The sequence below is a fragment of the Natrix helvetica genome (genome assembly GCF_964273705.1).
Source record: "Natrix helvetica genome assembly, chromosome: 16".
In the NCBI taxonomy this organism is placed as follows: domain Eukaryota; kingdom Metazoa; phylum Chordata; class Lepidosauria; order Squamata; family Natricidae; genus Natrix; species Natrix helvetica.
Genome location: NC_138563.1, coordinates 7900977 through 7918953, shown reverse-complemented (window position 1 = coordinate 7918953; position 17977 = coordinate 7900977). Strand labels below are relative to the sequence as shown.

At 45.1% G+C, this 17977-nt stretch overlaps 1 protein-coding gene across 1 annotated transcript; it reads right to left on the bottom strand.

Moving 5' to 3' along the window:
* Positions 1-244: 244 nt before the first annotated feature.
* Positions 245-17883, bottom strand: POLR3C (RNA polymerase III subunit C). The gene is made up of 15 exons (XM_081968546.1): positions 17536-17883; positions 16238-16495; positions 14424-14679; positions 13585-13770; positions 12127-12215; positions 11212-11316; positions 10107-10199; positions 9716-9796; positions 9550-9601; positions 8678-8738; positions 5484-5634; positions 3958-4059; positions 2848-2897; positions 1556-1705; positions 245-384 (listed from the first exon to the last, which is right to left on the bottom strand). Exons 2-15 carry the CDS (start codon positions 16382-16384, stop codon positions 306-308), a joined length of 1602 nt encoding a protein of 533 aa, XP_081824672.1. The 5' UTR covers positions 16385-16495; positions 17536-17883; the 3' UTR covers positions 245-305.
* Between the last annotated feature and the right edge of the window lie 94 nt (positions 17884-17977).

The following is a 17977-nucleotide window of genomic DNA, read 5'->3' as shown; positions in this document are numbered from 1 at the left end:
AGAGCAGCCAAATTGTGAGCAAGTGACCACAGGGGTAGTGTAGTTGTTAAGTTGTTATAGTTGTTAAGTGCGAGTACAGGTTATACCTGTACTTTTTCCAAGGCCCCTGGAACTTTGAGCAGACGTTAAACGACCCGGCGTAAGTCAAGGACGACCTTGATGCTCTCAAGTCACACATTTCCTTCGTCAAAAATGACCACCACACGAAAGCTGGACTTTAAATACGTATATATATATATATGAAAAGAAAACCAATCAGACTTTAAAAATGAGAAGGCAGGATTTCCCCAGCTCCAGCCGATGGCTCAGTGCCTGATGGTGCTGTTGATGTAGGATTCCAAAATAAAGATGGTTTCGTCCACTTGATTTTCACTGGCGTCGAGCCTTGAATAAAAGAAGGATATACAATTTAAATGAAGGGAGCTCCTAATACCACTCTATAAAGCCTTAGTAAGACCACGTCTAGAATCCTGCATCCAGCTTTGGTCCCCACACTATAAAAAAGATGCTGAGACTCTAGAAAGAGTTGCAGAGAAGAGCAACAGAGATGATGAGGGGACTGGAGGCTCAAACATACAATGAACGGTTGCAGGAATTGGGCCTGGCTCGTGTAGGGAAGAGAAGGACCAAGGGAGATAGGAGAGCATCTTCCAATATTTAAGGGGCTGTCCCAGAGAGGAAGAAGGGGGTTAAGCTATTCTCCAAAGCCCCTGAAGGCCAGAGAAGGAAGAATGGATGGAAGCTGAACAAGGAGAGATTCAACCTGGAAATAAGGAGGAATTTCCTGACAGGGAGAACAATCAACCCATGGAACAGAAGTTGCCTTCAGAAGTTGTGGGAGCTTCATCCCTGGAGGCTTTCAAGAAGAGACTGGACTGCCCTCTGTCAGAAATGGTGTAGGGTCTCCTGCTTGGGCGCAGGGGTTGGACTAGATGACCCACAAGATCCCTTCCAACTCTGTTAATCTGTAATCTGAAAGGTTGCCCCTTTTCATCATTGAACCAGTTGGACTGATCAATTGAGCGACTGCCATGCACTTTCTGGTGGAAAGCAGTTCCACGGGTTGATTGTTCTCACTGTCAGGAAATTCCTCCTTAATTCCAGGTTGCTTCTCTCCTCAATTAGTTTCCCCCCATTGCTTTTTGTCCTGCCCTCAGGTGCCTTGGAGAATAAGTTGACCCTTCCCTCTTCTTTCTGGCAGCCCTTGAAATATTGGGTAACTGCTATCATGTCCCCCTTAATTCTCCTTTTCTTTAGATTAGCCAGAGCCAAATCCTGCAGCCGTTCTTCGGCTGTTTTAATCCTTTTAGTTGCTCTTCTTTTCACATTTTCCAAAGCCTCAACATCTTTCCTGTAATGGGGGGACCAAAACTGGATGCAGTCTGCATTCGTGGTCGGTGTCTCCCCCCCCGCCCCCGGGGGCTGAATTTGGAGAATGGAATTCGGTCAACTTTGGCTTCTGAAAAGATTGGGGGAAATCCCAGGCTGGAGACCCCGTGGATGGAGGGGCTTCAGAGGCCCCCGACCCACCCACCCCTACCTGGGCCATACTCACTTGTTGACGTTGTGCTTGAGGGCCTCCAGCTGCTGCCGTTCGGGTGCTGTGATCATTTCCTCAATCTCCTGCAGCTGCGCCTGCTCAGCCCCCGTGGCTTGGACCGAGGCGAGGATGGCCTCCACCCGCTGGCTCTTCTCCAGCAGACGCCTGCCATGAGAGAAAGGCCCACGGTCAGAGAGTCCCGTGGCTTCGCTTGAATCGCCGACACCGTAAGGCCAAAGGCTTCAGCAAATGTCATTTAATGACTCCATAATCCCTTGTAGAGTGAAGTCTAGGCAACTGAAGAGAGCTGCGTGTTTCCTGGCCAGATGCCTTTCCTGTCGCCAGTGTGGAGCAGATATATTTCTTATTGTGCCCCGAGAGAGAAATATCAACCTCTTACCCAGGATTGAACTCACAGCCTCCTGCTTGTGAGGTGAGAGCTCCACCTCTGGGCCACCGCCCTCCTCAGGTGCTCCAGAGATACGAAACATTTCGTGAGAAACTTTGCTTTTGTGACTTTGCTTTTGTGGATCAGATAGATTTGTCGTTATCGAAACGGCTAGTTATATACTAATATGTAAAAGCAAAAAGTTGGGAGTATTTCTTCTACTTTGCTAAAAAGAGTCAGAAGTCAATGCCTTTTTTTTCTCCCCCCCCCCCCTTGTACCTTACACTTTCTTTTCTCCTCTCTTTCTCCTTCCCTTAATTTCCTATTTCTATTTTTCTTTGTATTTTATATATAAAACTAGCCGATAACCTGCCGTTGCCCAGTGTTTATTTACGGGGGGCAAATGTCCGCACCGAATGAAATTTCTAATGTTGGATTTTCCCCCCGACCAGAGGGAGCCCCCTTGTGAAGCCGTTACCATGGCAACTCCACTGCGCTGCACAATAGAAGCCATTTTACGGCAGTACAGTAGAAGCCATTTGAAGGCACAACAGGCTGTATCTTAACAGAACACACCCCTCGAGGAGTTTTAGGGGTGTCTTAATCCCACAGTATTTGTTTCCAGGGGGTAAGTAAGTTGAAACTGCTGGAGGAATTGCTCTATATATATATATGAAAGTTAATATAATATATAAGAATAAGATAAGAAAGGAGATGATGATAAATAAATAAGATTACTTAAAAAAAATTAATGAGAGCCCTAACAGCTTTCCCAGATACAGAATTCCAAAGGGGAGTGTGTCAGCCCTCCCAAACTGTCTCTCTCCCAGTTATGGATGGAGAACTCTTATGGCTTCAACCATCACCACACAGACTTGGCTTCAAAGGTCTGAATTGTATCTCCGGCCTCCCGATTTACCTGTTCTCCTTGGTCTCATGGAGTCGCCGTTCTATCAGGTTGGCCACACACTGAAAGGGAGGGAAAATAGGACAGAATAACAGAGAGGGACTCCTCCGGGTGCCGTCCACTAGGCAGTGCCAGAGGGCGGCGCCCAGGAGTAGGGCCTTCTCTGTGATGGGCCCAGCCCTCTGGAACGACCTCCCCCCAGATATTAGGACAACGACTGATCTCCGCTCCTTCCGTACGAAACTCAAGACCCACCTGTTGCAACTAGCCGGCCTGGCTTAATTAGAACTCTCTAACCTCCCTGGCAATTTTAAACTGTAAATTTAAATCTTTGGGGCATTTTAACTGTTTTAATTGTTGTAATTTTACTGTTATTTATCTTAACTTTGTGGCTTTTATTTCTATTTGAATTGTTAAATGTTGATGTATTTACCTCCTCCATGCCACACGCCTATATATTTGATTGTACGTCGCCCCGAGTCCCTTCGCGGAGAGGGCGCGACTGATAAATCGAATAAAATAAATAATAAATAAATAGTTGGGAAGGGACCTTGGAGGTCTTCTAGTCCAACTTAGGCAGGAAATCCTATACCATTTCAGACAAATGGTTGTCCAACATCTTCTTAAAAACTTCCAGAATTGGAGCATTCACAACTTCTGGAGGCAAGTTGTGATTAATTGTTCTCACTGTCAGGAAATTCCTCCTTAGTTCTAGGTTGCTTCTCTCCTTGATTAGTTTCCAGAGGAAACCAGAGGAAGTTACTGTGTCAGTACAGACCCGTAAAAGGTCCGTACACGACAGGTAGTCAACCACAATGGAGCCCAAAATTCAGATTGCCGACTGAGATATTTGTCAAGTGAGTTTTGCCTCACTCTACAAGCTTTTCTCGACCCAGCTGTTCAATGAATCATTGCAGATGTTAGTTTAGTTAAAACACGGTTGTTAAGTGAACCGGGCTTCCCCATGGACGCTGCTGGTCCGAAGGTGGCCAAAGGGGATCACGTGACTTCGCGACACGGCAACGGTCATAAATGTGAATCGGTTGCCAAGCATCTGGATGGTTGCCACAAGTGCCGCCTGGCTTAAGAGAAGCTTAAAAATAGGGATAGCGGGATGCCAACCTTGTAACAGCGCTGGAGCAGCAGGCGAGCAGACGAGAGAGTATTAACAGTGTACAAGTAGAAAGTCCGGGACGGTGCGTGATCTGGAGTTTTGGGGATTTCCTGGTTTGGGAAGGAAAGCAAAGCCAGATAAAAGAGATTAAATTTTGCTAGCATTGATGCATCGCTACAGATAGTCCTCGACGTCCAACAGTTCATTTAGTGACTGTTCAAAGTTACAACAGCGCTGTCAGGTTTCCTAAAAATGCCCTAATTGATTCATGAGCATTGAGCCAAGTTTCAATACAAAACTAGTCATTAGGAGCCGTAGGCAAGATCTTTTCGCAGTCAAGTCTAAGCTTTGTTTGAGTTATAGCTGAACTTCCCTCCTTCAGTCTGTGTCATAAATCACATTCACCTATGAGGTGCACCCCTCCCAAGCCTGCTGCAGTAATCTGAGATCCGACTTCAGCCGACAGTATGCGTGGAATGCGCTTCCCCCTCCTTCTGTCACTACAACTTTAGGAGTTGACAGGCGCTGAAAAAAGGACCGTTTCTCACATTTACACCGAGCCATGGTGGTGCAGTGGTTGGAATGCAGCATTGAAAGCTGGCTCTGTCCACAGCCTGGAGTTCAATCTTGATGGGATTAAGATTGACCCAGATTGTTGGGGGCGATAGTCTGCTTTTGTAAACCGCTTAGAGAGGGCTATAAAGCACTGTAAAGTGGTATATACCGTAATTTTTGGAGTGTAAGGCACACTTCCCCCCCCCAAAAGGGGGTGAAAATTTGGGTGTGTCTTATACACCGAATGTAGCCCCGCCCACCTGTCAGACCCCACCCTTTGGCCTCTGCCTCCTTACAACAAACAGCCTGTTTCAGTTTCATCTTCAGCCCAGCCTGATTAGCACAAGTAGCTGATTGTGGTTGGATCGGCCTCCCAATGATCAGCTGTTTCAGGGATTGCCATTGCCTATTGCCACCTCCGCACATCCCATTTTCGGCCTCCGCATCCCATTTTCGGCCTGTGCGCACCCCATTTTCCGCCCGTTCTGATCCCCGCCATCTGGAACAGGCAGAAAATGGGATGCGGAGGCCGAACATGGGGCGTGCAGAGGTGGCAATAGGCTATGGCAATCCCTGCAGCCTCAAACAGCTGATCGTTGGGAGGCTGAATAATCAGCTGCTTGTGCTAATCAGGCTGTGCTGAAACTGAAACATTTGCTGCAAGGAGGCAAATTGCTGGGAGGCAGATTTTTTTGTCTTGTTCTCCTCCCCAAAAGCTAGGTGTGTCTTATACTTCGTAGTGTCTTATACTCTGAAAATACGGTGAGTCGAAGCGCTATTGCTGTCTTGCTTCCTAAAAGTTGCCCCCAATAAAAGCAGCATCAATTTGGCTCCCACATACAATTTCAAGATGGGAATCCAGGGCAGAGTCCATGCTCTCTCTTTCATGACAAGGGGCACTGACCTTCACTCAAGAACCCCCTGGCCAATTTCCAGGTGAACCCTCTCGCAGCTGGGCGATATGGGGGAGAGCCTGTACCTGCAGAGCGACGATATTGGCCGACAACATTTTGTACATCATTTCTTTTGCTTCTTTGGCCGGGATCATGGCAAAGTCCTCGATCTGCTTCTGTTCCAGGTGCCTCTTTCTTAATAAGAGGCGGAAGATGCGGGCACAGCGGGACCCAAATCTGTATCCAGGAGGGAAGTGAAGAGGATCCAGGGCAGTGGAAAAGTAAATGAACCCGTTTTCTCCTACACTGGAAACTTTCATAAGCTGGAGGACATGTATCGTGTTCTCTCTCTCTTTCTCTCTCTTTCTTTTTCCTCTCTCTCTTTTTCCCTTTCTCTCCCTTTTCCTCTCGTTCTCTTCTCTCTGTCTCTTTTTCTCTCTTTCTTTTTCTTTCTTTTTCTTTCTTTCTTTTTTTTTTTGCAGATTTTAAAATTATTTTTCCCTTCTGCAACTCATTAGTCATTATATCAACATTGTTATGTCATCATATCTGTACATGTATATAGTATTTCGCTTCTATATTTACACACCTGTATACACAGTTCTGTATGTATTTATAGATGTTTTTCAGCTTAATTAATTTTCTTGTTTTGCAGCCATTTGTACCGATTGTTCCAAATTTCATAATAATCCGACTCTTTATCTTTTAATTTATAATTTATCTTTTTCCTTTCTTTTTCCTCTCTTTCTCTATTTTTGCCCTCTTTCTCTTTTCCTCTCTTTCTCTCTCCCTCCCTCCCTCTTTTTTGCTCTTTTCCTCTCTATTTCTTTTTCCTCTCTTTCTTTCTTTTTCCTCTTTCTCTCTCTTTTCTTCCTTCGATTTCCTTTTTTTTTTCTCTCTCTCTCTCTTTTTCCTCTCTCTTTCTCTCTTTCTTTTTCCTCTTTCCCTCTCTCTTCTTCCTTCTCTCTATTTCCTTTTTCTCTTTTCCTCTTTCTCTCTATTTCTTTTTCTTCTCTTTCTCTTTCATTTTCCTCTTTCTCTCTCTTTTCTTCCTTCTATTTCTTTTCTCTCTCTCTCTCCTTCTTTTTCCTCCCTTTCTCTCTCTCTCTTACACACTTACACACAGCTTTCTCTTCAAACCATTTCTTGCCAGTCACATCCACCCAACCCACTAGAGTGGGGAGGTGAGGAATGCTCGGGGTCACATCCCTTAAGGAAACATATCTGGTGGGACCCAAGAGAAGGGCCTTCTTCGTGGTGGTTCCTTCCCTCTGAAACATTATCCCTCTGAAAATTAGACTGGCCTCCACCCCAACCCTCTTTCAGAAGGCCCTGAAGACGTGGTTCTGCCAGCGGGCATAGGGGACGCAGAGTGGGATGGTGCCCATTAAATGGTTGAGATGAGTTTATGCTGTTGCCAAGAGGGGGGAGGAATAGGGGAATGTTACTTATTATTTTACTATTTTTCATTATTTTTATTTTTTCTACATAGTGTTTTTATGATCTGTAAGCCACCTAGAGTCGCTGTGAGCATGTAAGCGGCCGTATAAATTGTCTTAAAATAAACTAAATAAATAAACAAACCTCAATAGTCCCAGGCCCAAAGATTAAGTGAAGTTACCAAAAAGCTACCTCACTAGCCCACTGCTGTAGCCGCTGGCTATGATGTAAACACAATCAGTATTTGAAATCTGTGATGGGAGAGGAAATATTAGGCAAACTGGTTTCCTCCCCAAAAAATATAGCTTTACAGGTTAAATTAGAAGGAATTTGTGCATTATGTTCCCCACTTCGTTCTCTTAAACAGACAAGTAAGCACTAATAATTAATTTCCACAACACTGTCGAACTATTTACTATTTATATCTTTATTTAGTTTCCTAGTACGATTCATGTTGATTGCTTATTTAGTATCCTCTGACTATCACTAAGTGTTGTGTCTTCTGATTTATGATGATTGTATTTTTAGGATGTCTATGTTCACGATTTATCATTTAGAGCGTTTATGTCCACTGAGAGCTTATGCACCTAATTCCTTGTGTGTCCAATCACACTTGGCCCATAAGGAATTCTATGCTATGCTATGCCATACCATACCATTCCATTCCATTCCTGTTCTATTCCATTCTATTCCATTTCATTTCATTCCATTTTTTCTATTCTATTCTATTCCATTCCATTCCATTCTTCTATTCTATTTCATTCCATTTTTTCTATTCTATTCCATTCCATTCCATTTTTTCTATTCTATTCTATTCTATTCTATTCTTCTATTCCATTCCACTCCATTTTTTCTATTCTATTCTATTCTTCTATTCCATTCCACTCCATTTTTTCTATTCTATTCTATTCTATTCTATTCTATTCTTCTATTCCATTCCACTCCATTTTTTCTATTCTATTCCACTCCATTCCATTCTTCTATTCCATTGCACTCCATTTTGCTATTCTATTCTATTCTTTCTATTCATTCCATTTTTCTATTCTATTCTATTTTTCTATTTCATTCCATTCCATTCTTCTATTCTATTTCATTCCATTTTTTCTATTCTATTCTATTCCATTCCATTCCATTTTTTCTATTCTATTCCATTCCATTCCATTTTTTCTATTCTATTCTATTCTATTCTATTCTTCTATTCCATTCCACTCCATTTTTTCTATTCTATTCTATTCCATTCCATTTTTCTATTCTATTCTATTCTATTCTATTCTATTCTTCTATTCCATTCCATTCCATTCTTCTATTCTATTCCATTCCATTTTTTCTATTCAATTCCATTCCATTCCATTCTTCTATTCCATTCCATTCCATTTTTTCTATTCTATTCCATTCCATTTTTTCTATTCTATTCTATTCTATTCTATTCTATTCTTCTATTCCATTCCATTCCATTCTTCTATTCCATTCCACTCCATTTTTTCTATTCTATTCCATTCCATTCCATTTTTTCTATTCTATTCTTTTCTATTCTACATGAATCCTGCTGAATTATTTACTTGTGTGCTGGTTGGATTGCTGCACACTCTTACAGGCTTTGCAGAATCTCAGTCTCTTGGACGAACTGAAATCTACCGAATGAGCAGCTTTGGAGATCAAAAGAAAAGAAAGGGAGAGGACACCCGAGACGGGCTCCCTGGATATTAGGAGGAGTGCGGGGGGGAGGGGGGGTAGAGAGAAAGCTTATTCTGAGAAACTTGAATCAGCAGAAAAAGAAAAAAAACCACAGAAGAAAAACTTTCCGGTGTGGGAAGATGAGCAAAGAAAGACCTTCCCTTACCTTTCCTGCACAATGGATTCCAGTGTTGCGGTGGCTAGAGAGGCAACGCCCTTATGAAGATCTGTTTGGAAGAACGTTAGGAAAAAAGATGCCGCAAGAATGACCCTCACCTTCCGCATTGGCTGAAGTTTAAAAGAGAAAGGAGAACCTCAAAAAGTATCTGCCCCATTGTTGAGTAATAGCTGTTCTGACCTGGGCTTCCCAAGAGCACGAAGCTGACCCCTCGTCCCCTATAAAACCCCTTTTATTTAGGTTAAGGGGAATTCCTCTCCAGCAAAGTTCCAGCCAAGAGTCTTTCGAGAGATTCCACAACTGCAGACCTTTATCAGGCTTGGAGAGCTGCCAGGCCGATATCTTCTAAACTCCAAGCTGTAGCAGCAATTCCTTGGCAAGAAGTCAGGAACAGATCTTCACCCTAATGAATTGAACTAATGGTCTCCTGCAAACTCCACTCCCCTTTCAGTCTTCTTTATTTCCTCTGGGAGGGGCCATTCACTGTTCACCTGTTGCCTTTACTCCCAAGTCGACCCGTTCTTTAGCTGTTCCCTTCTCCTGGCAGCTCTGCTCAAGCACACATCGGGAACAGGCTCCAGCTGTTCTTCTGCCACACTGATGTCTGACTCCGAAGGCAGCTGATAACTGTCAGACGGCCCTGGCCCCCTCTCTGCCTCCGACACAGAGCCCTCATCAGAGCCTTCCCCAGACTCCAGGACTGGCCCAGGTTCCTCCCCAACCTCCTCACAGTCCGAATCTTTCTTTGCTAGGTGACTGAGTGGGACGGTTGACCCTGGCCGTCTGGCATTATTACCCACGTGGCTCCCTCCGGAGTCCGAGACTGGCCCTTATGGTACAGAAAGGTCCCCAAAGGATACTGATCACATACATCCCTCCACCGCTGTCGCCCGATTTCCCAACGAACTCCAGCTGCGGAGAGAATAAAAGGCTTGGCGATAAAAGGTTTGAATGAAGGGAGATCCAAAAGATGCAATGTTCCTGATGCGTTTTTCAAAAAGCTGGTAGAAAATTTCATTTTCTTACCGGGTCATCTGCGAGTAAGGTTAGGTACTGATCAAGAATCTGCTTGGAGATGTTGTAACCGGTCGGAAGTAATCGGAATATCTAAAAAAAGAGAAGAAAAGATGGAGCTGTCAGATCCGTGAATCTGCCGTTCTTCAGGGGAAGGGGCCACCCGTGCTTACATTTAAATTTTATTCCTTTCTCCCCCATGTATCCTGTAGTCCAGTGACGGCTAACTTCATTGTCTTTATGTGCCGAAAGTGCGCATGCCTGGCCCCCCCATGCCCGCAATACAATGAGTGCGCAACACACACACACACAGTGCGCTCCTCCCCCTGTGCCTGAGCTGAAACTTGCCTCCTCTGGCCGTACAATTAAACCCCCTCGACTTGAAGTTTAAACGGCGGCTCACCTCATTGGACGAGAGCGGCTGGGTGTAGGGGGCATTTGAAGAGGTTGTGACTTCACTCATTCGCAACATCGTCCGGACAATTTCGCTACTGGTCTGTGGAGGCAGAAGAAAAGTCAGGAGGTGTGATCGAGGCCATTCCCTTGTCAATCAATCAGAAGAGAGATGGAAGGGACTTTGGAGACCTTCTAGTCCAATCCCCTATATCTGCGGCTCTGCAGCCGCATGGGGCTCTTTCATCCCTCTGCTGCGGCTTCCTGTCGCCGGTCGGCTCCATAATTGATAGGGCTGTCCATTAGGACAGGAAGAGAAAAAAGGATGCTGTGCTAGGAGGAGACTCTATGGTGGGGGAACCGGACTTCCGGTCAGAAAAGGGAAAAAAAAGATGCCACACTAGGAGGAGACTCTACGGTTTCAGTTTCAGTTTCAGTTTATTAAATTTATAAACCGCCCCCTCTCCCCGAGACACTATGGTGGGGGAACTGGACTTCCGGTCAGCAAAGGAAAAAAAAAAAAGATGCCACACTAGGAGGAGACTCTATGGTGGAGGAACCGGACTTCCGGTCAGCAAAGGGGGAAAAAAAATGCCACACTAGGAGGAGACTCTATGGTGGAGGAACCGGACTTCCGGTCAGCAAAGGAAAAAAAAAAAAAGATGCCACACTAGGAGGAGACTCTATGGTGGGGGAACCGGACTTCCAGGCAGATCCAACGTAATTTCTAATGTTGGATTTTCCCCCTTACCAGAGGGAGCTCCCCCTTGTGGAGGACTGTGAAGCCATTACCATGGCAACTCCACTGCGCTGCACAGTAGAAGCCATTTTAAGTCAGTACAGTAGAAGCCATTTTAAGGCACAACAGGCTGTATCTTAACAGAACACCACCACCTCCGGAGCGGCGTTAGGGGTGTCTTGCACCTCCACCCCAGTATTTGTCTCCAGGCAGTAAGTAATCTGTGTAACAAATTTGGTTGAAATTGCGCCAGGCGTTCCAGAGTTATGCTGGGAACACAGACACAGACAGAGAGAGAGAGAGAGAGAGAGAGAGAGATAGCCATTTTTATATATATAGAAGAAGTAATGAATAATTTGAGGAAGATGCTACTCACCTGGTCCATCCTATTGGCCACAGCGCTGACAATTGCTTGATCCCGGAAGTGCTGATGGAAACGATCGATGTTGACCTGCCAGAAGATTCCACTGTCTGCAGAAGGCTGAAGTGGGTCAAGTGGAGATTAAAAAGCAGAGTCTCTTAGGGAGGGTATCAGCAAGCCTAATCCAATCATCGCCCCAGTCCAAACCCTTTGATCATCGTCATTTAACGACCCCATAAATCCCCTGTGGGGTTGAGTCTGGGCAACTGGAGTCAGCACAGCGTTTAATGGCCAGATGCCCTTCCTGTCACCAATGCGGAGTTTTGTTCAGCAGATAGATTCTTCTAAGATCCAAGACACAGCGTCCTGATTGTGAGGCGTGAGTTCCACCTCTAGGCCACTGTACCACTCTAGTCCAGACCCTCTGATGCAAACTCTTAATTTGCCAATTTGCACATACAGGTAATCCCCGAGTTACGACCACAATTGACCCCAGACATTTATGCTGATAAGTGAGGCGTTCGTTAAGTGAGCTTTGCCCCATTTCACGCCTTTCTTGCCATAGTTTAGAATATAGAGTAACAGAGTTGGAAGAGACCTTGAAGGTCTTCTAGTCCAACCCCCTGCTTAGGCAGGAAACCCTGCACCACTTCGGTTGTTAAGTGAACCACAAAGGTCGGGGACCACTGCTTTATAGCAGGGGTGTCCAAACTTGGGAACTTGGACTTCAACTCCCAGAATTCCCCATGCTGGCTGGGGAATTCTGGGAGTTGAAGCCCACAAGTCTTAAAGTTCCTAAGTTTGGACACCCCTGCTTTATAGGATGGTTCCCTCTGCTATCTGCCATTGGAATCGATCCATCGCTTATTCTGGCATCTGCATTCTACCACCCAGTTTTCCTCCCATCTTAAGTTGCCCTGGCCACGCTACCTCTTCGCTTCCTGTGTCTTGTTTGAATCGCTTTCCCCCTCTTTCACCATCCTCCTTGGTGTTGTCTGAATGCTTCCGTTTTCCCTTCCCTGTTGGACCGAAAGAGAAAGTGTATTTCTTGCAGCACGAAACGCGTCTCTTCCTTCCCTCCCCCAGGAATCCTGTAGGCTTGATCTGCATCTGTTACTCTCGGGTGAAATTCCTACAAGGGGAATCCTTGGTTGCAAAGATGAGGTCCTATCTTTATTGTGGGGAAGAAAACAGGAACTGCGGACTGGATCAATGGTGTCAGCCCAGTCGTATAATGATATTTGCAGGATTCTTTGTGTGAGAGACAGAGTAGTACGTATAAGATTAACAGAACTTAGATGATAAATTTCGCTGTATAAGGCAGAAAAGACAAAATTCAGTGGAACAGAACACAAAGCAGTGGAACAGCTTGCCTTCAGAAATTGTGGGTGCTTCATCACAGGAGGATTTTTAAGAAGAGACTGGACAGGCATTTGTCTGAAATGGTATAGGGTCTCCTGCCTGAGTACAGGGCTGGTCTAGAAGACTTCCAAAGTTCCTTCCATATTCTATTCTATTCTATTTCCTATTCTATTTTCTTTTCTCTTCCCTTCTATTCTCTATTCTCTTTTTCTATTTTATTCTAGTCTATATTTTCTATTCTATATTCTATATTTTCTATTCTATATTCTATATTATTCTATTCTATTCTATTTTCTGTTCTCTTCCATTCTATTCTTCTTCATTCAGAAGATTTTGGAGAACCATTTGGTTTCCTATCTAAGCAAAGGGTTGGAGTTGAAGACCTCCAATATCCCTCCCAACTCTGGATCTGTTCTGTTTTCTGTTTTGTTCTGTTTTCTGCTCTGCTCTGCTCTATTTCTATTCTATTATTTCCACTGCACTCCACTCTTATTCTATTCTATTCCTTATTCTGTTCCCTATTCTATTCCTATTCTATTCTGCATTCTATTCTATTCTGCATTCTATTCTATTCCTTATTCTGTTCCCTATTCTATTCTATTCCTATTCTATTCTGCATTCTATTCTATTCCTTATTCTGTTCCTTATTCTATTCTATTCTGCATTCTATTCTATTCCTTATTCTGTTCTTTATTCTATTCTATTCTGCATTCTATTCTATTCCTTATTCTGTTCCTTATTCTATTCTATTCTGCATTCTATTCTATTCCTTATTCTGTTCCTTATTCTATTCTATTCTGCATTCTATTCTATTCCTTATTCTGTTCCTTATTCTATTCTATTCTGCATTCTATTCTATTCTGCATTCTGTTCCTTATTCTATTCTATTCTATTCTATTCTATTCCATTCCATTCTTATTTCATCTCCCGTTGCCTCTAAAATATTCCGAGAGGCTCTCAATGCCAACTGTACCTCGCTGGTTTAATTCCACCATCGCATGCTACCTAAACAACTTAGCTCCTCACCTATCAGGTTCAGCTTTGGGACAGCATACATATCCTTCTCATTAAAGGCCATTGTCGGCGTGGGAGAAGGCTGTGTTTCGGTAGACTCGGAAGCTTTGGGCGGCGAAGGGCATCTCTGAACAAAATGCGTATCTGCCAGGCACGTAAAGGTGGCAGAGACTTCGCTGTAATCCATTGTTTTCCCATCTGTGAATAAAGACACAAGGAGCCTTTTCAGGGGGGGCTTCGCAAGCAGCGTTTTTCCCTATAAAGAAACCCACCAGATGTTCTGACCGAGGCTTCCCAAGAGCACGAAGCCAACTCCTGGTCCTGACAAAACCTCCTTTTATTAATTGACTGTGAATCCTGCTCATTCACCTCCAGCAAAGTCTTTCAAAGGAGGATTTACGGTCACAGACCTTCTCTGGCTTGGAGAGCTGCCAGGCCGATCTCTGCAGAACTCTCTGAGAATCATGAACCAATTAAGCAAACTAATGGTCTCCTGCAAGCTCCACTCCCTTTTTGCTCCCCCTTTATTTCCTCTGGGAGGGGCCATTCATCGTCCACCTGCGGCCTTATTCCTAAGTCGACCCCTGTTCTTTAGCTGTTCCCTTCGTCTGGCAACTCTGCGCGTGCACACACTGGGAACAGGCTCCACCTGTTCTTCTGCCTCCTGACATGACTCTGAAGGCATCTGATAACTAACATATACTTTGGCCCCCTCTCTGCCTCCGACACAGAGCCCTCCTCAGAGCCTTCCCCAGACTCTAGGACCAGTTTCCTCCCCAACCTCCTCACTGTCCAAATCTGCTGCCATCTCCACTGGCCGTTGGTGGGGCCACAACGCCAGATCCACTCGCCTTCCATTGTCTCAGTCAGTCGGTCCGCCACCTTCTTCACTAGGGCACTCATGGTCATTTTACCATTGAGCAGCAACTCCTCCACAATCAGTTCCCCTGTGTCGCTGTAGAGAGTTTTAGCTGTGTAGATGTAACGGGGGTAGCGAAGGATCCGCAGCATTCGGCTGCACTGGGCTTCATACTCGACCTGGCCTCGCTTCTGCTGCTGGAATATCACCAAGTTGTGTTGGATAAGCACACAAAGCCCTTTCCGGACCTGCAACAAGGTAGAGGGCAGGAAACGTGAGATGTACTTTTCTACAGAATGCAGGACACATCCGCGGCAACCACACCAAGATTTCAAAGCTGCCTTTCCTCTCAAAATGGAGAGAAGTAAGCACAAGGTTCCATCTTAGGCCCAGGACTCTTCAATATCTTTATAAACGGCTTAGTTGAGGGAATAAAAGGGGAACTTACCCAATTTGCAGATGATACTAAGCTGGCAGGAGTAGCCTAAACGATAGGCTCAAGATCCAGATGGATCCTGACACTTTTGAACCCTGGGCCCTCTCTAACAAAATGAAATTCAATGTAGAGAGAAGTCCTACACTTAGGCAAGAAAAACCCAAAGTGCACATACAGAGACTGGGTGAAACCAGGCTTAATAGCAGTGACTGGGAGAGAGATCTTGGAGTCTTAGTGGAAAACCAGCTAAATAGGAGCCAGCAGCCAAAAAACCCAATGCAATCCTAATTGCATTAACAGAGGGATACAATCAAGATCAAGGGAGGTACTAATGCTACTCTATAAAGCCTTAATATGGTCACACCTAGAGTCCTGCATCCAGTTTTCGTCACCACGCTATAAAAAAGATGTGGAGACTCTAGAAAGAGTGCAGAGAAGAGCAACTTGGATGATGAGGGGACTGGAGGCTAAAACAGACGATTGCAGGAACTGGGCCTGGCTAGTCTAGGGAAGAGAAGGACCAGGGGCGACAGGAGAGCATCTTCCAATATTTGAGGGGCTGCCGCAAAGAGGAGGAGGTCAAGCTATTCTCCAAAGAAATAATTCAAACAGTCCAGAGGAATGCCAGGAATGTAGGCCACAACTCACAACACTATAGGAATTCAGCATTTGTTCCCGATAAACGCCCCTCCCAACTGTCTCTCCTTTAAAGTCCATCCCCAGGTGTGCCTTGTGAAGGGAATCAGGGCCCTTCCCTTCCTGGTAAGCTCTCTGGGAAGTTCCCAAGAGATGACCTAATTAATTTATGAGCCTGGAGACAAAGGTTAAAAAAAACAAAAACCATTCATTTATTAGGATCAACATCTTGGAAGGATCTTCTGTGGAGCCAAAACTGGCTTCCGCTTAATTGCGTTTGAACTTTACCCCTGTGTCCCCCTCCCTTCTGTCTGAGCCATAAATCACATTCACCAACAAGGTTGTAGAAATATGAGATCTGACTCTGGCCGAAGGTATGCATGGAGTCCTCCTTTGAATGCCAACCTGGTTAATAGTCATGGCAACTCTTTACAAGTTGACACCACGCAACCCCCGTTGCTCTCTTCTGCGTTCTTCCCTGCGTGCCCGAGGATGAGGAGGGGGTGGGCCTTGGTCTTTATGTCAACTTCCTCTCCCTTGTTCTATCTCTTCCCTGCTTGGGCAATCCTTCCCCAGTTTCCTCCACAGCCAATGGAGCCATTCTCCTGCTCTCTGTCAGCTGCAGGACAATTCCACTCAGGATTGCTGAGTGGGAGTGAGACCATGGGTATTTAATCAGTTTAATTTAGGCTAGCCTATTGTGCAAAAATAAAAAATAATAATAATCAATCTACCTGGTCAAGCGACATGCCGGTGTTTTGGGAAATCATCCATAACGTCTGTCCGCCCATACGGATGAGTTGCATTCCAACCTTTTCCACAATTTCTCCAAAATGTTCACAGAGCAGGAGAGAGCAAAGCTTGATTTCAGCCTGGGTCATCTTGCTGGACGACGATATCGGTATGTATAATTGACGGCAGTAAAATGTATGAGCCACTTCCGAATCGGTAAACAACTAAATGAGACTCAGTGGAAGTCATTGGTTCTGCATCTGAAAAGAGAAAAGCTTTACACATTCAGAGTCTAATAATTGGATCTCAGTGACAGAAGAATAGAAATACAGAACTGGAAAGGACCTTAGAGGTCTTCCAGTCCAACCCCGTTTACGCAGGAAACCCTACATCATTTCAGACAAATGGTTATCCAATCTCTTCTTAAAACCTTCCAGTGTTGGGGCATTCCCAACTTCTGGAGGCAAGTTGTTCCACTGATTGATTGTTCTAACTGTCAGGAAATTTCTCCTTAGTTCTAGGTTGCTTCTCTCCTTGATTAGTTTCTACCAGAGGAAGTTACTGTTTCAGTACAGGCCCGTAAAAGGTCCGAACACGACAGGTAGTCTTCAAGTTACGACCACAATTGAGCCCAAAATTCATATTGCTGAGTGAGATATTCGTTAGGTGAGTTTTGCCTTACTTTACAAACTGTTCTCGCCCCGGTTGTTAAATGAATCACTGCAGTTGTTAATTTAGTTAAACACGGTTGTTGAGTGAATCGGGCTTCCCCATGGACTCTGCTTGTCCGAAGGTGGCCAAAAGGGATCACATGGCTCCAGGACACTGCAACGGTCATAAATATGAATCAGTTGCCATGCACCTGAATTTCGATCGTGGGATCATTCATGGGTATATGCAGCAACAGTCCTAAATCCCTTTTCGTCAGTGTCGTTGTAACTTTGAACGGTCACTAAATGAATCACTATAAGTCGAGGGCTACCTGTACAAAAGGGTGCAAAAGTGTTAGACAGGTGTGCAAAAATGCTGCGAATTGAATGCTTTGAGAAAGAGAAGCGAGAAGAAGAAGAATGGAGAGGATGTTTTCTCCTGCCTTTTTTTCTATCACAAATGCCACCCAGGCCCCCTCTTCCAGCCCTACAGAGCCTCCCCTTTACAGCTAGTCCTCGACTTGCGGCCACAACGCAATCCTGACACTTCTGTTGCTAAGTGAGACATTAAGCGAATTTTGCCCCTTTTCACAACCCTTTTTTTTTGCCACATTCGTTAAGAGAACCCCTTCCGTCGTTAAGTTACTCACACGGTTGTTAAGCGAGTCTGGCTTTCTCCATTAACTTTACTGGGGGGGGGGGAAAGGGGGGGTCACGTGACTCTAGGCCACTGCGGCCGTCATAACTACGGGTCACTTGCCAAGCGGCTGAATCTTGATCACGGCGTGACCACGGGTCGCAAGTGCGAAAAAAACGATCCTAAAGTCCCTTTCTTTCAGTGCCGTGGAACGGTCACTAAACGAACTGGCGTAAGGCGAGGACTCCCTAGAGTCACCTTCTCCTCGGTTTTTTCCTCGGCCGGAGACCTTCAACGTGCAGGCGGGGGGGGGGGGGAGAAAAAAAATCCCCCACCTTTTTTTCGCTCGACGTTTTCTCCGCCTAGGCCTCAAGCCTTTCCCTCGGTCCCCATGGCGACGGAGTCCCCGCCGGAAGCGCCTCCTTACACGCTGGCCTATCGCAGGGCTCGGCTCG